This window comes from Castor canadensis, chromosome 5, assembly GCF_047511655.1.
Source record: "Castor canadensis chromosome 5, mCasCan1.hap1v2, whole genome shotgun sequence".
Taxonomy (NCBI): domain Eukaryota; kingdom Metazoa; phylum Chordata; class Mammalia; order Rodentia; family Castoridae; genus Castor; species Castor canadensis.
Window position 1 is genome coordinate 77,228,436 of NC_133390.1, and position 25,007 is coordinate 77,253,442.

Below are 25,007 nucleotides of genomic sequence, written 5' to 3' on the forward strand. Positions count from 1 at the left end.
TATTATCAGTAAGCAATTTATTAAAGAGTTCCCCCATCCATCATTGGAATTTGGAACCATAATGATGCATTGAAAATAAGTATTCATCCCAGGATTTTTTTCCTTCTCACAAATCCTTCAGTTCCAATATTTCTTCTATAAATTGTTAATAGTATTTTGTTCTTTGTCTTTTTGGAAACAAGCCCAGGAATGAGAGGGCACCAACAGCAGCTGTCACCAATCCAATGGTACTTATTGCTCGGTTGGCCTAAAAGGAAACAAAAAACAACGCTGTGATTCTAAGGACATCTCAGTGTCCTAAGTGAAGCTTTATTAGTGTGTTTCTTAAATGGAAGATATGTTTTAATGTGCAATGAAAAAACTTGAAGTTCAATGCTAACTATAATTTTTACAAATAAAAGATATAGATAAACACATAGTTATAATTCCCCATACTTTGAAAACACATGATAGGGTATAAACTCATTATGCTACAATTCCTGTTAATCATCATACTACACTAGTGAGAGAGCTTGCGCTATACCCTGTTTGCAAAACTTGAGAGGTTATAAGTGATTTGACCAAGATCTCACTACCAAGATAAATTGCATTTTGGAAGCAAGTTGTGTTTTCTGAAACCCCTGTTCTTTCTCTAAAAGTCCCTTCTCCTTGAATGTACTTTCAGGTGGTTGGATCTCCATCAGGGTGAGTATTTTGTGCATGTGTGTGTTTTTCCAAGCACATAGGATATCCATTAATAAACTAGTTTAAAGATGTGATCTGAGTTAAGTACCTATAAGTTCTTATTTAGCAGATTCAATTTCTGTTCTAATAAACAAATGTCAAGAAAAGTCAATACTGATGTTAACTATCATGTCAAATTAATTTCTCATATAGAGAAAATAAAATAAGCCACTCTCAAGCTCAATTGTCCATAAAGGAGTTCAGACACTTACAGCTTTAAGGGTATTAATCATCATCTTGGTGAGGGAGCTGATGAATATTCATGGCTTTCATGGCCCTCAGCTAATATCACCTTCCATTCACATACATTTGAGTGCAATTTTATGACCCAAAGGTCACATTCAGACACTTCAGAGTCATCAGGTATTCTGAAAACAGCAATTATTCTCTGAGAATTAAGAATCAGAGCTTTCAAATAAAGCAAGACATTTTTGTCAAATGACTGTTGACCAGTCTAGCAGCTGCAAACCTTCTACAGGTTCCACTTGATCAAGGCCTTTGTCTAATGCACAGGCTCCCCCACTGAGCCTGCTTCCCACATGTTACTGCAACACAATGCTTCCTCCCTAACCTCTGTTTCCCTGTTGGGAATCGACAGGAAGGGCCAGGGCCAGGAAAAAGGCTCATGACTGGAGTATTTGCGCCATGTATTTGTGGAGTGTATTCACTGCACTACACTATCCTGTAGTCAGCAGAGACAAGTCCTGTATTGTGGCTCCCTGTCCTTGCTCCAACCTCCGGTGTCAGGAGAATGTTACTACTGCCAAATAACTTGACCTTCATCTTAACAAGTCCCACTTTAGTTTATAATTTTAACTTTATAAATAAAATAAATGTAAAACAAATAACCAAATAAATAATTTTAAATTAATCTTCACCTAAATCACTACCCAGGAGAGAATCAGAATCCACTGCAGAATGGAGGGACTCATATACCTTATGTGGGGGAGGGGCAGAGAGCCGGAGAGAGAGATACAGGGTAAAAGAAAAAATTTCAAAGAAGGGGCCAAGTTAATAATTAGCAGAGATCAACACTAGGCAGATTCCAGGCAGATGCTGAGACCCCAAAGGGTCTACTATAGGGAAATGGGTCAGGAAATGAAAAAAAAAAAAAAAACCCATGAAAGTACAATTGTTATCTTTAAACACAAGTGTCAAACGACAGCAGGGTTTAGCCCTGAGAAATGGTTGGATCCTAAGGATAGGGTGGCTCTAGCTAGATCCAAGTCTAACTGACTAGGTGTCTTTCAGTCTCTAAAAATATGTTAGAAAAATCTCATAAATATAGGAGGTGTGGGGAGGGGATTTGCAACTTGATCCCAAGCCGAAATTCCTTGAGACCTCAAGCTAGATACTTTTACAATAAAGCTACTTAAAGAAGGGCATGCAGTTTTCCAAAGCCCAAATTCTCATTTGCTTCAAACCCCATTCTAAATTTTAAAAATCCCAATTGGAGGCATGTAGAATGGGATCTTAGGATGTTCTTGGTGAAGTAGAATGAACAACAGCTTTTGTTTTGTGGCTTACTCAGGATTATAAAGTGAACAATCTGACTCTTCATACTTTACCTTTTGCAAGGCTTTGTGTCTATGGGCTAGAATTAAGGCCTCATGCTGAGGGTCTGTGCACACCCAATGAAACATTACCTGAATCTGGAGTAGATGCATACAGACATCAGTATAACAGGGCTACAGATGACTGTAGGATTTATCAAATTTCTCTTTTCAGAGAACTGAAGGCTGCAATGGTGCACTAAAGCACAAATAGGGTGTATGTATGTGTTCACTTGTTCTGGTTTATTAAAGGGTATGCCCATTCATACAGAGATAAATACATTTTAATAACTTTTTCAGACTGCAACAGTAAAACATTGTTTTTAGAAAATTTGAAAACCACAGAAAAAATAAGGCACAGGCTGGGAGAACACATTTGTAAAAGACAAATCTGAAATATCCCTATTGCCTTTGTATATTTAAAATGTACAAAGTGCTCTTTAAAAATCAACAGGAAAATTAACAACCCAATTAGGAAATAGGAAAAGTATATCAAGAGACATATCATGAAGGATAATATGAGGATGAAAAATAAGCATATGAAAAGATGTTCAATATCATATGCAATCAGGTAACTGCAAATTAAATAATAATGAGATACCACCACAGGCTTACTACAATAGCTTAAATTCAAGATCCTGACAGCATCAGTATGATGCTGATGAAGAGGTGAAATTCTCATACATTGCTAGTGGGAATGCAAAACAGTATGGACAACAAAAAGCTACATACTACCTGATACCAACTGTATGACATTCTAGAAAAGCTAAAATTGTAGACAGTTAAAAAGAAATCAATGTTTGCCAGGGTTTGAGGCAAGGGAAGACTGAATAGGTGGAACACAGAAATATTTTAGTGCAAAGAAAGTATTTTGATGTTATAATAGTGGATATGTGTCATTATAAATTTGTCTAAACTCATAGAATGTACAACACAAAAGAGTAAATTCTAATGTAAACCACAAACTTTGATAATAATTTTCCAAAGTTGGTTCATTAAAGAAATATACCACACTGATATGAGATATTGATGTGGTATAAGGCTATATGTTTATAGGGAGAAGTGAGGCAGCATGCTCAGCAAGTACTTTTATTATTTTTTGCAAATGGGGAGGCATTCATCAAAGGGTACCTTGTGGCAAACAAGAAGCATAGAGAGGCAAAGGAAAGGGCTGGAACAACATACTCCTTTCAAAGCCATGCTCCAGTGACCTACTTCCTCTAACCAGGTCTACCTCCTAGTTTCTACTACCTTCCAATACTGCCATCAAATTAGGAATCCATCAGTGTATTAATCCATTAATTAAGCCAGAGCACTCATGATCTTATCACTTCTCAGTGATTGGATCTACCCATTGAGGTCCAAACTCTCAATACCTGAGCCTTTGATGGGGAACACTTCATATCCAAATTAGAACATATGCTGTTTCTTATGATAAATAACATGTAATACAGTATACTAATAGACTTTGAATATCTGCAATAGTCTTTAAAACAACCTTAGTGTATAGAGTAGAAAGCAGATTAACAGTGCACCCAAGATCACTCAGCTAATGAGTGGTGAAGATGGAGTTCTAGCTCAGGTTGGCAAAACTCAAGAGCTTACGTAGGTTCTTAAGGTTGTCAGTGCACTATCATTATGAGGATATGATGGAGGCACATTCTATGATTTATTGAGGAATAATTTTTTCATGGGTTTTGAGTCTTGAAAGGTAGAAAGAGAACGGATTGTAAATTAGAGTAAAAGCAAGATGAGATGACTTTAATCCCTTTTTATTTAACTGCACTTTTACCTTATTGAAGCATGATTAACATGTAAGAGGCTGTGGACATTTAATATATACAACTTGGAGATAAGTATACACCCATGAAATCATCTTCATGATCAACGTCACTCACTATCCATCACCTACAAAAGTTTCCTCCACCTTTGCTTGGTTTTGTTGTTGTTTGTTTGTTTTGTGGTTTATTTTCTTTTCTCATAAGAGCACTTAACCTAAGATCTACCCTCTTGACAAAATTTTAAGTATAAAACACAGTATTATTAATCGCAGTACCTATGTTGTACAATAGATCTCCAAACAGATTTATCTTGTATAACTGAAATTTGTACCGCTTGACCAATGCCTCCCCGTCCGCAAAAAAATAATAAATAAAACTTAACACTTGCTGAACACAGTGAACAACTTCGTCATTAACCTAGAAGTATAGAAATTATTTCCTAACCACACCTCTAGTTTCAATGCAAATGTGAAGTGAAGAGGAATCTGTGTGTGGCCTCTTTGTTCTGTCTCAAAACAATTATTGTTGCATGTGAATAGAAAATTCATTATGTTAATGCATTTACTAATGAGAATGAATTTCCAATTAAGTTATTTCCTAATGAAAACAAACGTATTCTTTCACTATGTTCTATCTTCTTCTTTTCCAAGCTTTTTTGAGAAGAATTGAAGTTTCTTAGAAGTTTATGTGGCTCTAAGTATGTTGGATCCACATTCTAAGATACTGGAAGCCTTGAATAAATGTGAGTTATTAAAGTATATTAAATTTTATGCTATTATTCTTTGAGTATTTAGTCTCCTTTTAAAAATTTTTATAGGTAACACCCTCTTGGAGTTTAATAGCTATGAAAGTATTTTGGGTATTTTAATTTTAAAAATTAATAGTTTCATATGTATTTTGGATCAAAAAGACTTCCTTTTATAACAGTTTTATATATTCATCCTCTTAATAAATACCTGAGTTAAGACATCAGTTGATGGAATTGGATTGGTGGGATGACAGGTAGGGAGAAGGCAACTGAAATAAGCATGTAGTTAGTTGGGAATCTGCTATAACACTACAAAATAGTGGTACAAAATTAAGAGACTGCAAGATACTTTAAAGTCATTTCATTAAAAGTCATCCAATTGTTCAATGAGTCAAAGGATCTACTTAAAAGCACAATATTTTATTAAAAACTAGCATTGCAAGTAAATAGAAAAACATCTATAAATCCACCAAGACACATCTTCAGTTGGCCTCTGTCCCCCATGGAACAGAATCTCAGAATAATCATCTATATTTTTGGCAAATTAACTCTCACTCAAAAGTCAGTGTCCTTTTCAACATATTCTTTTCAGTACATGAGATTACTAATTTGAGATTGTTGTATGGTGGTGTAATGGGGAAATTTTTTGAAGAACAGAAAGCAGTAAAACTGACAGAAAGCTGTGGCCTTTATTCTACTTCAAGTCCTTTCTGGTCCCAACTTCATGATATTCATGACCTAGTCTCAGTTTGGTCATTAACTTGCTGCATGACCTTGGAAAACTCAAATTCCTTCTCTGCTTATGGTGTTTCCATATTTTCTTGTTCTTTTCATTTTGTTTGAAACCTGTGAAGTTTATCACAGCAAATAGTTACTAATTTTTCAAGGTAATAAACTTTTTGTGCCTCCTATAGAAAACTCACCTGCTCTGAAACTCCTTCTCCATACCGAAGCAAAGTCACAAAATGCTCACAGTTGTTGACCAGTAAATCATAGGCCACTTCCTGTCCAATAACAAATTCTGACCTTTGCATGACTTCATCAACAGGGAGAGGAGGGTATGTTTCATCATATTTATTGTTTATTCTGTACGTGTCATTTCCCACAACATCTTTCAAAAGCTGCATCTTCACCAGGGCCTTTGTGCTAAACACAGACTTGGCACTTGTAAATGATGAAGGAATGCCATCTATAAAGAGAATTCTAGTTAGCAAAGCTTAGTGAACTGGTCCAGTAAACTCCAATGCCATCTGAAGATTTGGAAGTGCTTAAGATGCTTTGACCTAGCTCTGCTCTTTCCATACCACCAAATAAAAAACCCTTAAATCTTATCATCTCATTCTGTAAATGCAATTACTAATAATACCATATGAGTGAGAATACAAGAAAAATTTTCTGAAAATTTATGATTCATGGAACAAATTGGGTGTTAACTTTCTACTTGTTCTTGGAAAATAAGTTCCCTACTGATTGGCATTATTATTACTAGATATCTTGGTGTAATTTCTAACATAGTTCAGATAATATTATTGTCCACTTTTCTAGTATGCAGTTCCTTTCTGAGCAGCTGGACCCTTCCATAATAACATCTTGGGCCTTAGCAGTAGGGCTCATCTTAGCACTTAAGCTGCATTCCTCACACCTTAATCATCTCTTCATATACTTGTTCTTTCAACTAGGTTCAATAGGGGGCCCAATTTCCTATTCTGAAACTTCATGGTAACCTGGTCCTCTGAGGGGTCAGCTGGGGTCCTTTTTTCTCTGCCAGTTCCTTTGACCAAGAAATTATTCTTGAATATAATCTTACTAGGTACTATATACAGAGGAGGTCCCATGCTATATCCAACCCCCTGTTACAAAGACCTATGCCCCACATCCCCATCTGAGCCCCTCTATTGATAAGCATTTGCTTAGACTGCCCGGAACCTTTGCATCCTGGTCTGTCACCCTCACTACCTGAGACTGGACAGAACATTCCTCAGGACATAGGTCTAACACCAAACTCTGGTTTCTCTACAAATGCCACTATTATGCTTGAATATATTCAGGTGACTCATGAAAGGAAGAATCCCTATATAACTAGAATTTATAAATTTTTAAGTAATGACTAAAAGCAAACTTTCTCTCCATTATTTTTTTGTCTATTCTCATTCTCCATGGAGCAGCATTTTCCAGTTAATATTTTAGACATTAAAAGTTCTTATGCATTTCAAGCATATACATCCTAGTCAGAACTACTGAACTTTTTTCTTTACTAGCCCAGGGCAAAAAATGGGGAATCAAGGCTTGGAAAATATCATGGTTCTTAACAATAGGAACAGTAATTAAATTTCAGTCTATAGTATCAAAGCTCAATGCTTCAATCACATCCACATGAAGTTTAAGGTGCCAACATTAATTTGGAGTTTCACAGTGGAAAATAAGAAAACAGCACCAAAACTTCATAGTATTTTCCAGACATGAAAAATTCAGAGAATTGTAAATGTACAAGGTTACTTAATGTTAATCACCACACCTTGGAAACTAACAGCTGTGAATTATAAACATCACATTTGACATTTCCATTCACAATATTCTGGAACAAGAAACAACTCAAAATGTTGGGAAAATACCTCTTAAAAGTTCTCAGACATTCCTATAAATACTTTTCTGTAAAGGTATCTTGAGGTTATTTGCATATGTTTTCCTAATAAATAAATTGGTGCTTATTTTTAAATCTTTAGAAACTACAGGAAAAGAATGTATAATCATATAAATACAAATCACTCATTATTCCACCACCCAGAAAAAACCATCATTATTACGTTGACATATTTTGTCTTTTATTATCTCATGTATAGGTGCAAATATGTTGTGTATTCAGGTTGTGTATTCATGTGTGCACATATTATTTTGCAAACTGCATATCATTTACATATTGCATTATAATCTGGAAATTTTCAAATAAATATTATGTCACAATTATCTCCCACACATTCAGAAACAAGATTTTTAATGGCTGTTATAGTGGTTATTATTTTTGTCTATCCAGCACCCCATCTCACCCTTGCCTAATGCTTCCTGGAAATGAATGTCTGGGTCAATCAAAGTGTCCTATCCCATTCTCCTAGGCACAGTGATGATCCAGCAATGGGCATGGTCCTCAGTAGACCAATTAGAATCACCCTCCTTGATTTTGATACCTGCAACAGTTAGGGTATAGCTCTTTCCTGTTGAATCACAAGACTAAATGTGAGAGCCTTAGGCTACTTACAATCCTCAGTTCCTCAGACAGACAAAGCCAGGGAGAAGACAGCACATAGAAAAAGAAAGCAGTCCAACAGTCTGGAAAGTGTTGAAACTCCTAGATCCAAATGTGTCTTGAGGCTAGAACCACTTCTACCCTTTCTACAGTTTCCTACAGGGAAGCAATGAATGTGCATTTTTGCCTTTTTCCTTAAGCTAATTGTAGTTTTATTTGTTACATGCAGGTAAAGAATTCTGATAAATACAGATAACAAATATTCTGTGGCTAGACCACAATTTGTTTCATCATCCCCCTATCGAATATTAATCCACTGTCTATTTGCTAAACTATTATAAATAAAATATAAGCAAAGACACATACACAGAAGCATTTGTCTGCATCTGCAAATATTTCGCCAGACTCCTGGAAGTACAATTATGGGGTCAGAGCAAAAGACTTTTTTTTAAAGCCAGAGCTAGACAAAGGTGCCAGTAATATATGATGGAGAAAAGACAGCCTCTTCAACAAATGTTGCTGGGAAAAGTGGTTACCTGTCTGCAAGAAACTGAAACTAGATCCATGTTTATCACCCTGTACTAGTATCAACTCAAAATAGATCAAGGACCTTCATATCAGACTCGAAACTCTGAAGTTAGTATAGGAAGGAGCAGGAAACACTCTGGAACTAATAGGTATAGGCAAAGACTTCCTCAATAGAACCCCAGCAGCTCAGCAACTAAGAGAGTGGACAAATGGGACTTCATAAAATTAAAAAGCTTCTGCACAGCAAAAGAAATGGTCTCTAAACTGAACAGACCACCTACAGAGTGGGAGAAAATATTTGCCAGCTATACATCAGACAAGGGACTGATAAACAGAATATACAGGGAATTTAAGAAACTAAACTCTCCTAAAATCAATGAACCCATTAAGAAATGGGCGACTGAACTAAACAGAACTTTCTCAAAAGAAGAAATTCAAATGGCCAAAAGACACATGAAAAAATGCTCACTATCTCTAGCCATAAAGGAAATGCAAATCAAAACCACACAAAGATTCCACCTTACCCCTGTTAGAACAGCTATCATCAAAAACACCACCAACATGTGTTGGCAAGGATGTGGGGAAAAAGGAACCCTTGTACACTGCTGGTGGGAATGCAAGCTGGTGCAACCAATCTGGAAAAAAAATTTGGAGGCTTCTTAAAAATCTAAACATAGATCTGCCGTATAATCCAGTAATCCAACTCCTGGGGACATACCCAAAGGAATGCAACACAGGTTACTCCAAAGGCATCTGCACACCCATGTTTATTGCAGCACTATTCACAATAGCCAAGTTAAGGAAACTACCAAGATGCCCCTGAATGAATGGATCAAGAAAATGTGGTATTCCAAAAGACTGTGACACAGGTTACTCCAGAGGCACCTGCACACCCATGTTTATTGTGGCACTATTCACAATAGCCAAGTTATGGAAACAGCCAAGATGCCCCACTACTGACGAATGGATTAAGAAAATGTGGTATCTATACACAATGGAATTTTATGCAGCCATGAAGAAGAACGAAATGTTATCATTCGCTGGTAAATGGATGGAATTGGAGAACATCATTCTGAGTGAGGTTAGCCTGGCCCAAAAGACCAAAAATCGTATGTTCTCCCTCATATGTGGACATTAGATCAAGGGCAAACACAACAAGGGGATTGGACTTTGATCACGTGATAAAAGCTTTAGCACACAAGGGAGGGGTGAGGATAGGTAAGACACCTAAAAAATTAGCTCGCATTTGTTGCCCTTAACGCAGAGAAACTAAAGCAGATACCTTAACAGCAACTGAGGCCAATAGGAAAAGGGGACCAGGAACTAGAGAAAAGGGTAGATCAAAAAGAATTAACCTAGAAGGTAACACACACACACAGGAAATCAATGTGAGTCAATGCCCTGTATAGCTATCCTTATCTCAACCAGCAAAAACACTTGTTTCTTCCTATTATTGCTTATACTCTCTCTACAACAAAATTAGAAATAAGGGCAAAATAGTTTCTGCTGGGTATTGAGGGGGTTGGGGGGAGAGGGAGGGGGAGGAGTGGGTGGTAAGGGAGGGGGTGGGGGCAGGGGGGAGAAATGACCCAAGCCTTGTATGCACATATGAATAATAAAAGGAAAAAAAAAAAAGAAAATGTGGTATTTATACACAACAGAATTTTACTCAGCCATGAAGAAGAATGAAATCTTATCATTCTCAAGTAAATGGATGGAACTGGAGAACATCATTCTGAGCGAAGTTAGCCGGTCTCAGAAGATCAAAAATCGTATGTTCTCCCTCATACGTGGACATTAGATCTAGGACAAATGCAGCAATGTGGTTGGACTTGGATCACATGACAAGGGGAGAGCACATACGGGAGATATAGGAATAGGTAGGAAACCGAAAACATGAGAGCGTTTGATGTCCCCACTCCAGAGGAACTAATACAGACACCTTAAAGCAACAGAAGTCAAGATGAGAAGGGGATCAGGAATCAGTGTAAAGATCAGTTAGAGATGAATCAACTTGGGTTGTAACACATTTGTACATGAAAGCAATGCTAGGAATCTCTTTGTATAGCTATCCTTAACTAGGAAAAACGCTTTGTCTTCCTTATTATGCTTATGTCTTCTCTTCAACAAAATTAGAGATAAGGGCAGAACATGTTCTGTCTGGAAGCGAGTAGGGGGAGGGGGGCAGGGGAGAGAAATGACCCAAACAATGTATGCACGTGAATAAATGAATTATAAAAAAATGAAATTAAATAAAAACCACATGAATAAAAAAAAAGCCAGAGCTAGTCTATTCTAATTATTATTGTTTTTACTCTTTTTTATTCCCTTCCCCCACTTTAACATAATTTTAATGGGTTTCATTATTCTATTTTCATACATTCATGCAAAGTTCTTCAGTCATATTCACCCATCACCATTTCCTTTTGACTTCCCTGCTCCTGTTGTTTGTCCCCTGACAAACAGTCCTCCTTTTTCATCTACGTCATTTTTAGGTCTAGATTCTGCAAATGAGAGAAAACGTGCATATTTCTCCTTTTGAGTGTGGTTTATTTCACTTAATATAATCTTAATATAATGATATCCAGTTCTATTTTCCTTCAAAGAACATAATTTCATTCTTCTTTATAACTGAACAATACTCCATTGTGTGTATATACCATATTTTCCTTATTTATTCATCAGTTGATGGGCCCCTAGGCTGATTCCATAGCCTGCCTATTATGAATAGTGCTTCTATGAACAGGTGTGCAGGTCTGTATGTATGCTGATTTACATTCCTTCAGATATATGCTCAGGAATGGAGAGCAGGAGCATATGACAGTTACTTGTAGTTTTTAAAAGGAACCTCTATACCAATTTCTATAGGGGCTAAAGAAACTTACAGTCCCACATTACATAGGGATCCTTTTTTCTTGCATCCTCACCAGAATTTGTTGTTTGTTTCCTTGAAGATAGCTATTTTGACTGGGGTGAGATGGAATCTCAGTGTAGTTTTGATTTGCATTTCCTTTATGGCTAAGGATATTGAACATTTTTTCATTTATTTATTGGCATTTGTACTTTTTGTGAGAACTGTCTGTCCAACTCATTTGCTCATTTATTAATTGGATTACTTATTCTTTGGGTGTTTGATCTTTGGTATTCTTCATACATTCTGGATATTAATCCTTTGATGAACAGCTGGCAAAGATTTTTTTCCCTTTCTGTGGATTATCTCTTCATTTTGCTAATTATTTTTCCTGATGTGTAGAGGTATTTTTTTCAATTTGGTGTCATCCTATTTGTCAATTTTTGCATTTGTTTGTGAGCAATTATAGACCTATTCAGAAAGGCAGTACCTATGCCTTATTTTCAAGGATCTTCCCTATGTTTTTCTATAGCAGTCTTAAAGTTTCCAGGCTCATATTAAGATCTTTGATCTACTTAGAATTAATTTTTATACAGAGTGAGAAGTAGAGGACTAGTTTCAGTCATATCTAGTTTTGCCAACATTTGTTAAAAAGGCTGTTTTTTTTCTCCAACATGTATTTTTGGCATCTTTGTTGGAAATCAGATGGCTGTAGTTGTGGAAGCTTATTTCTGGTCTTCTATTCTATTCTATTGGTCTACATGTCTGTTTTTGTGCTAGTATCATGCTTTTGTTACTATGACTCTGTAGTATAATTTCAAGTCCAGTATTGTGATTCCTCAAGTATTGCTCAGGATTACTTTGGCTATTTGAAATCTTTTATACTTCCATATGAATTTTAGGATTGAGCTTTCTATATCTGTGAAGAATGACATAATTTTGATGGGAATTGTATTGAATTCATGGGTTGCTTTCAGTAGCACAGCCATTTTTACAATATTAATTCTGCCAATCCATGAACATGAGAGGTCATTCCATCTTCTAGTATCTTCTTCAATTTCCTTCTTCATGGTTTTATAGTTTTCATTGTAGAGGTCCTTTGTCTCCTTATCCTAGGTATTTTGGGGCTATTGTGAATAGGGTTATTTTCCTGATTTCTTTCTTAGCCTGTCACTACTGGTATATGGAAAAACTGCTGATTTTTCTGTTGATTTTATCTTTCCACTTTGCTCAACTTGTTTATCAGATCTAAGATTTTTCAGTAGAATTTTTAGGATCTTTGAATATAGGATCACATCATTTGCAAATAGGGATAATTTGACTTCTTCCTTTCTTATTTGCATTTGCATACTGGGATCTGAACTCAACCTAGGGCCCTGTGCTTGCTAGGCAGGTGCTCTATCACTTGAACCATACTCCAGCCCTTTCTTTTTTTATTTGTATCTTTTTTCTTTCTTTCTATTTACTTTATTGTTCTGGCTAAGAATTAAAGTACTCTATTAAATGAGAGCAGGGAGAGTGGACACCCTAATCTCAACATACATAACTTCAGAGGAAAAAGTTTCAGTTTTCCCCCATTTGGTACAATGCTGAATATAGGTTTGTCATATATAGTCTTTGTTATGTTGAGCTATGTTCTTTCTATTCCTAGTTTGTTCAGAGATTTTATCATGAAAGGATGTTGAATTTTGTTAAAGGCTTTTTCTGCATCTACTGAGATGATATGATTTTTGTACTTTAATATTTTTATATGTTATATTTATTGATTTTTATACCTTGAAACATTCTTGAATCTTTGGAATGAAATCAACGTGATCATGGTGCATGATCTTTTTAATGTGTTATCAAATATGGTTTACAAGTATTTTATTGAGAATATGTATGTCAATAGCCATTACAGAAATCCCTCTATAATTTTTGCATCCTTATATGGTTTGGATATCAGGGTAATGCTGGTTTATAGAATGAGTTTGTTAATGACCCTTTCCTTTCTCTTTTATGGAACAGTCTGAGGAGCATTAGAGTTAGTTCTTTAAAGGTTTGTCTGGTATAATTCAGTACTGAATCCATTCTGTTCTGGGTTTTGTTTCGTTGGGAGATTCTTCATTACATCTTTAATTTCATTGCTTACTAAGGATCCATTTAAGTGTCTTATATCCTCTTGGTTCAATTTTAGTATGTCATATGAGTGTAGAAATTTATCCATTTCTTCTATATCTTCCAGTTTATTAGAATATAATTTTAAGGTATTCCCTAATGATGTTTTGATATTCATTGGCATTTGTTGTGATATCCCCTTTTCATCTCTAATTTTATTAATTTAGGCCTTCTTCCTCTTTCTTTTGATTAGTTTGGCTCAAGATTTTTCAATCTTGCTTATCTTTTCAAAGAATCAACTTTTTATTTCATTTATTCTTTATATTGTTCTTTTAGTCACCACTTCAGCAATTTCTGCCCTGTTCTTTAGTATTTCTTCTCATATAATAGTTTTGAGTTTCAGTTATTCTTGATTTTGTGAGCATGAGGGTGCAATATTAGGTTATTTATTTGAGATCTCTGATTTTTTTTTAATGTAGGCACTCACAGCTATATACTTTGCTTTTAACACTACCTATGCTGTGTTCAAGTTTTTGGTAAATTGTGTTTTCAGTTTTGTTTGATCCTAGGGTTTTTTTTATTTCCCCCTTTATTTCTTTGGTCCAATGATTATTCAAAAGTATATTATTCAGATTCATGTGTTTGAATACTTTCTGCAGTTTTCTCTTGCTGCTGATTTCTGATTTTATTTGATAGAGGTCTGATAAATTATAGAAAGGTATTTCAGTTTTCTTATATTGTTTAATATTTCCTTCATGTTGTAAAATATGACCTATTATGGAGAAAATACTGTGAGCTGCTAAGAAGAATGTGTTCAACAGCTGCTGCATGAACTGTTCTCCACATTTCTGCTGTGTCCCTTTGATCTGTAGTGTCAGGTCATCCTGAAGTTTCTTTGTTGATGTTTTCTGTCTGGATGACCTGTCTATGGTAAGAATGTGATAGTAAAGTCACCCTGTCATTATACTGGGGTCTATTAGTGCTTTTATGTCCCATGGCATATGCTTTATGAAATTGGGTAAATCGATGTTCATTTTATAATTGTTACATCTTCTTGATGGATTGCTCCCTTTATCAATATGAAGTGACCTCTTCTTTCTCTTCTAATTTTGGTTTGAAGTCTGATTTGTCAGACATAAGTATAGCTACTCCTGCTATACTTTCAGTCTCCATTGGCTTGGAATATTTTTCCATCCTTTTACTTTAGGCCTGCATTTGTCTTTGCCAGTGAGGTATATTTTGTGTAGGCAACAATTAGTTGGTTTGTGTGTTTTTTAATCCAAACCACCAGTGTGGGATGTTTTTTGTTTGTTTCATTTTTGGTGGTACTGGGGTTTCAACTCAAGGCTTCATACTTACTAGGCAGGCACCCTACCAACTGAGCCATGCCTCCAGCCCTTTTGCTCTGGTTATTTTGGAGACAGGGTCTTGCTTTTTGCCTAGGCTGGCCTGGACTATGATCCTCCTATTTTAATTTTCCTGCCATAGTTGGAAGATGGGCTTGAATCACCATGCCAGTTTTTTCTGTTGCGATGGGGTCTCCCGAACTTTGTCTGCTTGGGATGGCCTGAAACCACAATCCTCCAAATTTCAGGCTCTCATGTACCTCAGGATGAGTAGCGTGTGCCACCATGACCAGCCATCTGTTGAGATGGGTCTTGCATACTTTTTGCCCAAGCACCTCAAACAGTGTTTCTCCCTATCAGCCTCCCTCCCAAGTAGGTAGGGTTAGTAAGATTACAGGTTTGAGCTACTGGTAACCAGGCTGTCTGTGTCTTCTGATTTGATAATTGAGATCCATTCACATTCAGAATTATTACTGAAAGTTATATAGCAATTCCTGGGTTTTTCTTTTTGTAATGTAGTGTTCAATTCTTCCCTAATCCTTGCTTGCTTATCTATTTACCTAGTGAAACTTATTTTTCCCCATATTTTCAAGGTTGCATTTATCCTGCTCTTCTGCAAGATAAATTCTTATATGTATCTTTTGCAGTGCTGGCTTAGTGATCATGAATTCCTTTAGTTTTTGTTTATCATAGATTTTTATTTCTTCTTCAATTTTGAAGGATAGTTTTGTTGGATACAGTAATCTAATGGGCAGTTATTTTCTTTCAGGGCTTGAAATAGATCATTCCATGCCTTTCTTGCTTTTAGTGTTTTTGTTGGAAAGTATACTATTATTCTGAGGGGTTTGGTTTTTTATGTGAGTTGGTGCTTCTTTCTTGTAGCTTTCAATATTATTTCTTTGTATATTTAATGTTTTACTAATACATCTTAAAGAGGTTCCTTTCTGACCTTGTCTATTTGATGTTCTAAAAATCTTCTGTACCTGGATGACCATCGCTTTCTAAAGATTAGCGAAATTTCCTGCTACTATTTTATTGAATATTCTTTCTATACTTTTAATTTGTACCTATTCTCCCTCTATGCCCATGACTTGGTTTGGTCTTTTAATGGTGTCCCAGAGGTCTTGCATGTTCTATTAGTACTTTTTTCCCCTAATTTTTATCTAAATGCTGTAATTAATCTCTGTTGTCTTCAAGCTCTAATATTTTTCAATTTGATTGAAGAACTGAGTTTGACTTGTTGAGCTTTTCATTTCTAGAGTTTGATTTTTTTTCAGGATCTCTAATAAATAAATTCCTCTTTCACATCTTGCATATCTAATTTCATTCAGTTGTTCTTTTTTATTCTCTTGGAATTCATTCAAGCCTTTATGTCTTCTTTAATTTTGTTGATCTTTCTTATAATAAGTCCTTTGAATTCTTTGTCTGAGATTTCATTCACTCTACTATCGCTGTCTATTATTGTGGGTTTACTGATTTTTAGAGGACCATATTGCCTTCTTTTTTCATATTTCTTATATTTCTGTGTTTGAGCCCAAGTTGTTGGTTTGAAGCTTTAATCATTTTCAGTCTTTCAGTTGAAACATTCTCAACTGTTAAGGCATCAGTAGATAGTGGCAGAGTTGAAGTGCAGTTTCTTATCACTAAACTGGGGGAACAGCTCAGTACCCAAACATTGACCCATGTGCTTAGGGCACTAGGTTTAACTTCCTGCACCACACACATAGAGGAGAATTCAGTGGAGCCTATTGTAGTTCCTAGTGTATATATGCTTGCTATATGTGGTCTGAGTGTAGGGTCAGTCAAGGGTCAGTTATCTGCTTCTGGGCTGTTTTCACTTTAAGAGCTTCCCTCTTTGTGTACTAGGAACTCTTGCTGCCCACAAGGAGCTTTGCAACCTGTAAGGCTGGAAAGTTTCCACTTGTTCCACAAGCCCCCAGGAGTAGCAGGTGTCTACCAAATGTGTCCAAGAGTGATAGGAGCAAACAGTACTGAGTTCTGCACTGGTGGGAAGATCTGAGGCATTCAAGCATTCTGCCAGATTCAGTGCTTTCAGACCCCACCCAGCAACTCACCACCCTATAGGACAGAGGAAGCTGGAGAAATCACATTGTTCTTAGGACCAGGGCTTAGATTTCTCAGTTCCACCTGGCAAGAGGCTCATATAATCTGAAGGTCATGCTCTGAGGTTGAACACTATGCCAGCCATGAGCTCAATGCTGTTTCTGAAATGATCCTCAGGCAACAGGACTCAATTCTCACTAGGGACAGTGGAGCCACTGACCACAGTGTCCTTCATTGCCCAAGCTCTCTGCTGCTTAGACTTCTCAGCAGGTCCATGTATCAGACCCTCTCCCTCTCCATTACCTTCTCTTGTGGCTGTCTCCCATCCCAACACTATGGCAGGGTGCCTCAAGACTCCCTGAGCTGTGATTGTTCCTTGTTTGAAAGTCCCCAGATTAGCTAAGTCTCAAGCAATAGGTCCTCTATTGAGATGGTGCCTCACTCTAGCTCTCTGAGACAAGAAGAGTGACAAAATGTCTTTCTTCTCTAAGGCTAGCTTGTCATGCAGCACACAGCAGTAGTCATGGTTCACACCAAATTCCCACACTGGGTTTAAGACTTGTGTGTGGACTTGCCCTATGACTAGAATTGCCAGTCTGTTGCCAAGTCTGTCTGGCTTACTTTGAAATTGTGAACTTTTTTCCGCTTTCCCTGTTGCTTTTCAGCTGTCCTGTCTTTTTTTCATCATTCCTCCCGCTTTTCCTCTCTTTCTCTCTTAGAATATAGTCTTACCTTTGTTACCATAACTCTTCTCATTCATGGAGTGAAATGGGGGACACTTCTAATCTGCCATCTTGCCCTGTCCCTGTTTCTCTTCACAACTCTTAATACAGTGTTAAGTTGTTTTGTGGAGGATATTATTATTTTATATTTCTATCAACAATATATTTGCATTCATTTTACAATACTCTTTTCAGCACTGATATTGCTTTTCATCCTTTGCTAATGAGACAGGCATGAAATCTGTCATTGTTTTGTTCTCCAATTTGCAATGATACAAAGTTGAAAATTTTTAATGTGTATTAGCTTTTGCTTTTCTTCTTTTATAAACTATTCACATTTCTTTACTCACCTGTTTGTTGGGAGTTTGGTGTCTACTGTCTCCATGGCCTGGGATACCATTTCTCCAGATATTGTGTAACTTAATTTCTCACTTCATTTTCCCACAAATGCTTATTTCTTATAATAGTTTCCTGACCATTTCATTTAAAACCACATCACTCCTTCTCCCCATCTTTCTGCCTTCTGTACCTCTCATCCCACCTCCTTGATTTATTTTTTCCATATCGCTGATCTCCCTTCTAGCACTGACTTCTGCAATTTGTTCTCGGTCCCTCTCTCTACTAAGATGTAAACTCTGCCATGCAAGGAGATGTATATGCATTCCCACTGCCAAAATAGTGTTCAGCACATACTAGGTAATCTGTCAACAAGTGTTGGGTGAGTTAAAATCATTTTTATATAAACCATAAAGACATCAAACCTAGTCATATTTGTGGCAAATATCTTTCCTAGCTAGTTATTTTCAATTATGATTTTTAAAAAATGTAATGCAAATTGGTCCTTGTGATTACTTCAATGACACTCTGGTCTTAGAACATCCATACTTAAACCTAGATTAGCTAAATTTTTCTACTTTTACATTTTATCTGTTTTCATTTATGAATTTATAAAAGGTTCCTTATTATAAGAAAACTATAAAGCTCTCAGGACATACTGGAAATAAACCTTACCTATAGGTGCTATGTTGATAACATAACCATCACCCAAGTACAGTGCCCAGTGCTGATAACCAGGACGAAATACTTCAATCAAGTCCCCTGGGTGGGGGCTTCCAGGATAGGTCAAACTGAAGCAATCATTAAACGCCATCTGTAATAACAGATACAAAGATGATCTAGCTGAAACAACTGGCCAAAAAGAGTCAGTTTAAAACTTACATAGAAGCAGAGGGATACAGAATTTATTGAGAGTGCATTCCCTTTTAAAGACTTAGACCCTAGTACAACCACTATGGAAAATAATATTGAGGCTTCTTAAAAAACTAAAAATAGATCTGCCATAGGATCCAGCAATACCACTCCGAGGGTTATACCCAAAGGAATGAGACTCAGGTTATTACAAAGGCACCTGCACACCCATGTTTATTGCAGCACTATTCATAATAGCAAAGTTATGGAAACAGCCAAGATGCCCCACTACCAATGAATGTATTAAGAAAATGTGGTACTTATATACAATGGAATTGTACTCAGCCACAAAGAAGAATGAGATTTTGTCATGCACAGGTAAATGGATGGAACTAGAGAACATCATCTTAAGCGAAGTTAGTCAGGCTCAGAAGGCCAAAAATTGCATGTTCTCCCTCATATGCGGATTATAGACCTAAGACAAATGCAGTAATATTATTGGACATGGGTTGCACACTAAGGGAAGAATGCACACAGGAGGGATAGAGAAAGGAAAGAAAACTGAAAACTTTAAGGTGGTTGATGTGCTCACTGCATAGGAACGAATATAGTAATTTTAAACTGGCAGAGGCCACTATGGGAAGGGGACCAGGAAGTAGTGAAGAGGTCTGGTAGAGATGAACCAATTTGGGTTGTAATACCGTACCCATGGAAACAACACAAAGACTCTCCATGTATAGCTATCCTTATCTCAAACTAGCAAAAATGCCATGTTTTTCTTATTATCTTTTATATTTTTTTCTTCAACAAAATCAGAGAACAAGAAGGTAGAACAGGTTCTGCCCAGAGGCAGAGCAGGGGGTGGTGGCCCAAATAATGTATACACATGTAAGTAAATGTAAAAACGATTAAAAAAAAAACTTAGACTCAAGCCACTGTCATTTTCTTTGAACAATTCCAACACTGAATTGTGCGCATATAAACAAGCAAGATAATTCTCTTTTTAAATCCACAAATTCTGCCGGGTGCCAATGGCTCACGCCTATAATCCTAACTACTCAGGAGGCAGAGATCAGGAGGATCGCGGTGCAAAGCCAGCCCAGGCAAACAGATTGCAAGACCCTTTCTCGAAAGAAACCCATCACAAAAAAGGGCTGGTAGAATAGCTCAAGGTGTAGGCCCCGAGTTCAAGCCCCAGTACTAAAAAAAAAAAAAAAAAAACCAAAAACCAAAAAAAAACCCCCACAAATTCTAAAATGTGGCTCAAGTGGTAGAGCACCTGCTTTGTAAGCATAAAGTCCTGAGTTCAAACCCTAGTTCTGCCAAAAAAAAAAAAAGTCACAAATTCATGGGTACTATAACTTCCTTCTACACAAAAAATTTTAAAATATGAAGAATTAAAGTATATACTATTTGGAATAAAAAGGAGAAATAAAAGGAAAGGAAATGTATACCATATTTCTGGTTTTGCTATGTAAGTGCTAGACAGACAGTATTAAGTGTCTATATGCTTACACTTACTTAGCATGAACACAATCAGGATTCAAGAGCATAAGATCAGAAGTCCTTTAGCTTTTTATACACAGTCTAGTAAAATCCAAGAGTAGAGGAATGGGTAGATACTAATATGCTGTGAACATTAAAACTTGCAAGAAATATCTTATACTGCAAAATTTACTCTGTCATTTAACTTAAGTACAGATAGGATCCAAGCTTGTGTGGATGTCCAGCCAAATATTCAGATACAATGTAGGGTATGGGACACTTCTTCCTCTTCAAAATGTGTTGTGCATTATAGCATGCTAATCACTCTGGCTTCCTCTCGTTATGTATCAGTAGATGTCCTTTGCCACAACTCCCCTTACTGCCTTGCTTACTATGTGATTCCTCGCTTACTGATTTCAGAAACAGCGTGAGGTGATCAACAGTAGCAGCAGGATAACTTGGAAGGTGAGGTGAGAGAGTTTATCCTTAATGAATATGTCTGAAAATTCTAATTTGGTGAGGTTTTTGCCCTTCTAAATCAATACTTTTCAGAAAGTATACAGTCTCTGACAGCTGGTTTTTAAGGAGGTTGCATTTTCTATGTATGGCACATAAGTAGAACAATGAAACAAGAGGAATTCATGCACATCTACCCACAATCAAAGGGAAATTTAATCCTGTATGCATGTTGAATCTCTAGTTGACAACAGGGCACTACTCATCATCTCACTCTAATGCAGATACATAAGCTCATTTACAAAATAAATCCAAGTGCCAGAAATGGAAACTCCCAAATTATCTAAATTATGATTATAATAGCACAGGATAAGGATTGGGAAATACAGACTTTCATTTTTCTGGCACTCTAAAAGCCCTTTTTACAACAATTAATATTGGAAGGGTGTTTTCCTGAGGATTTGTGTGCCATCTGTTGAAAACTTCAATCATCACTGTCACAGAAACATGGCCAAATGTAAGCTGTCCATCTGTTGAAAAATAACTATTAAAACAACTTTATGAAAACATTAAGTCTAACCACCCTCTCAAATATGTTTGAGTCTTATTAATATGGCAGTTCACAATTTGGTCACATGGGTACTAACAGGAAAAATAGATAGTATACTCTGATATAAACAAACACATTTCCCATGAATAGTAGTCAATAAGTACACACAGCTGTCTACTAGAATTCAAGATATATTACAGCCAAGCTTATAATAATAACCACCATTTGAACAGGGAGCACTTTGAAATGTAACTTTTTCTTAAATGTGCTATCTCAATTAACCTTATTAACTGACCATAAGTTTATAATATTATTATCCCATTTTACAGATAAAATTCTACCATACTTTATGCCAACTTTTGGAAAATACCCACTGAGATCCTCTATTATAAATTAGAAAGGGAAGTCACTGAACTAGGGGTTAATGATGTGAGTTCCTCTCTTAGTCTTCTACTTGCTACTTGCTAATACTATAACTTTGGGCAGGTCACTCAGACTGAGTCTCAGTTTCATCATTTTAAAGATGGGCATAAAAATATAGAGCTGACTTGTTTATCTCAAATAGCTGTTGAAAGTAAACTTTTGTGAATGGGATAAAAGCTATTGCAAATGATTGGTGAAAACTGACAAGAGCTAGACAGGTGATGGTAAGAGAGTGGTGGTATCTGCAAAGCTTGAGATTGGCCTACAGCTCATAGGTAATTTTGGTTCTTTATTCACTCTTCCAGTCATGAGATAATTCTAGGAATTGGATGATTCCACAGCAAAATTTTAATATGCATAAGATACTTTGAATTTCTGAGATATAGTTCATAAACTGATTTATTAAGTATGAGTTAATTGATTACACAAATCCTGTCATCTTTAAAAAAATAGATAAAACATTTCATATGAGGAACTCCATCAGAAAATAAGGAGGGAGCCTCTAAGGTGCCTCATTTTAACAGCTGACCTGAATAGAACTATAATGAGTCATTACAACAATGAATGGCATGAAGGTAAGTATTTAATCTTTGCATAAGAAATTTCCCATTTCAATTGCCAAAACAGACTGCTCTGTTTATAGTACCTTGGGGATACATTAAAATAAACTAAGTGTTTCTAATTTAAAAATATTTTTAAAAATCCATAAGATTTAAGAAAGAAAAAGAGCGAGGAAGGAAGGAAGGAAGGAAGGAAGGAAGGAAGGAAGGAAGGAAGGAAGGAAGGAAGGAAGGAAGGAAGGAAGGAAGGAAGACAGGGATAGGCTGATTTCTGCTCATGTCCAAAAAGCCCCTGTGTCACAGAACATCTAGAAGCACGTGTCACCACCTACCCGAGAATGCTACTGTTAAGTCTGAAATAACATCACGGGTGAACACAGGCTACCCTTATCCAACAGCCTCACAATTGAATTTGGATCCTTTCCTTTTCTAGCTGTACTTTTCATCCACAATAGTGCAATACTGAGATGCTTCCATGAAGCCTTCTGCTTCCAGACTGGCTAACTGTCATACCCTCTGCGCTGAGTGAGGTCCTTGATCCAATATTCACTGTACAGTTCAGAGTTCCACCCTAGGCCAAATTAACTATCTTCAGCCACAGCACTTCCGTGCTCTGCTTCCAGCCTCCCAAGACTCCCTAGTACTGACTCCCATCTTGCCCTCTCTATAATCTTGGCCTCTGTTGATCCCTATGTTCTAAGAAAGTCATTATTTTTAACACTAATCTGGAGGTTGTTGCTGGGGTTTTTTGTTTGTTTGGTTTTTTTTTTTTGCTAATTCTGAACCTTCTATCTGAAACGTCCCTTTCAAATGCCCCTACATGACCCACTCTTAAAGACTCAGGTCAGATGCTTTCTACCCTAGCGGTTCCTCCAATTAGCCAGAATGACACCTCCTTCTGACTTGCTATATAAGGCATTCTCTCTAGGGTCCATCCCACATCCTACACCTGGTGTCAGTAACTGGTATCTAAGGAATTTTCTCTTCTGTGCCCTGTGGAGGGCTGGTTCTTGTTGGTCTCTTGGCGTAGAGATTTGTACCTGGCACAAATAACTGCGGTGCAAATGTTTAGTGAATGAAGGAATGAGGAACTCAAGCCCAGGACCGAGTTTTTCCAGTAGAAGAGTCATATTCATAGACCTAAATGCCAAGGTAATCCATAGTTCCAAAATCGAAGACAATACTGATCACTATTCGTATTTGATACTATTACCAATCGTATTAACTCCTGGGAGGACAGTAGGCCCTGATAAGGAGACTGTGTATCTATTTCCAGTTCCGCAACTCAACAGCCGTGACAAGTCTCTTTTTTTCCCTGTAGACTCAGTTTCCCTTCTTGTAAAAAAGAGGAGGTTGAATGATCAGGAGCTCTCTAACCCTTTGAACTTTTCCACTTGGGCGGTTATTACAACGCGGTCGTCTGGGCGCCTCAGAGGTCCTCCCTCCCTTCGTCCCACACACCTCACACTTAAGCCCGGGTTGTCTTCCTGCCCTGGGCACCAGCTGCGGGTGTCCTGGGCTCTCACTGGCCTTGCAGCGGCTGACCGTCCAGCTAGCGGCCGCGGGACGCCTCCATCAGCATCTGCGACACGGCGGGGCCACAAAAGCCCAGCACCACACAAGGCCGCCTCCAAAACAAACGCCCCAAGCCCCCCCCCTTCGAGGGTTCCAGGCGCGCTCCAGACGCCCAGGACGCTGCTGCGCATGCGCCAGGCTCCGCCCCCGGGGCGGGGCAAACGCCGCCAGGGCTCCGCCCCCGCACCGTCCGGAGGACTGTCTGTTTCACCCTCCTCTTCACCATCACGTGCCCTTAGGCGCCCACCTCACCCGAGGAGCAGGACACATCCCCCGCCCTCCTCACGCCCGCACGAACAAGCGGAAAAACCCAAAGCTCAAGGCGCAGCCCCAGATGTTTACATCCCCCCCAGGCATCACTCGCACTTCCTGCCCTTCACGGTACCACGCGCAGTGCTAGGCACTGCAGGGAAAAAGATGACCCGTCTAGTTGAGCCATGAAATGTTCGGGTACACTCACCCTGGGTACACATTACACCCTGTTCCAACTTGTGGGCCGAGGGGATCCTTGTCCCTGCACTCCAGGAAGCATCTCCGTACACACACACACACACACTCTCTCTCTCTCTCTCACACACACACACACACACACACACTCTCTCTCTCTCTCTCACACACACACACACACACACACACACTCTCTCTCTCTCTCTCACACACACACACACACACACACACTCTCTCACACACACACACACACACACACACACACACACTCACACACACACACACACACACACACACACTCACACACACACACACACACACACACACCCTTACCCTTACCCTTACCCTTACTTTATCCCTGCCTGACCGCCGCCAGCGTCCAGGGCAGTGAGGATACACACAGACCAGCTCCCATCAGACCCCTCCCTGTCACCACCCCTCAAGCCAATATCAACTTCAGAGTGGAGCAAGGTAGGAGGAGAACAGGTAAAGGAAGGGTCCACCAGCCCTGGTTTCCCCCAGTGGAAAATTTACCTGACTCAGGATGGGATGGGGCCTTCTTTACAGACAAGATTCTCTATCCCTCCCCATCTACCCTGCTTTGCCCTGTCTCTGAAAATGGTCCTGGCTCTAGATAGACAAGCAGAGCAGGACTTGGGAAAGTGTGAC

At 37.9% G+C, this 25,007-nt stretch overlaps 1 protein-coding gene across 3 annotated transcripts; it reads right to left on the reverse strand.

Moving 5' to 3' along the window:
• Nucleotides 1–25,007, reverse strand: Plaat1 (phospholipase A and acyltransferase 1). 3 transcript variants are annotated; one of them, XM_074073512.1, is made up of 4 exons: nt 24,873–25,007; nt 18,666–18,804; nt 5,729–5,994; nt 1–247 (listed from the first exon to the last, which is right to left on the reverse strand). In XM_074073512.1, the coding sequence occupies exons 2-4, from the start codon at nt 18,802–18,804 to the stop codon at nt 146–148; spliced, it is 507 nt and encodes a 168-aa protein (XP_073929613.1). In that variant the 5' UTR covers nt 24,873–25,007; the 3' UTR covers nt 1–145. The 3 variants fall into 3 exon arrangements, with proteins under 3 accessions (XP_073929613.1, XP_073929614.1, XP_073929612.1); XM_074073513.1 differs by lacking the exon at nt 24,873–25,007 and adding an exon at nt 24,352–24,485; XM_074073511.1 differs by lacking the exon at nt 24,873–25,007 and adding an exon at nt 23,778–23,968.

Excerpts from the sequence above, each read along its gene's own strand:
- Plaat1 (XM_074073512.1), bottom strand. The coding sequence starts at position 18,804 with ATGGCGTTTAATGATTGCTTCAGTTTGACCTATCCTGGAAGCCCCCAC. Across the intron at positions 5,995-18,665 it reads TATCAACATAGCACCTATAG|ATGGCATTCCTTCATCATTT; the intron begins GTAAGGTTTATT and ends TTCTCTTTATAG. Across the intron at positions 248-5,728 it reads GAGAAGGAGTTTCAGAGCAG|GCCAACCGAGCAATAAGTAC; the intron begins GTGAGTTTTCTA and ends GTTTCCTTTTAG.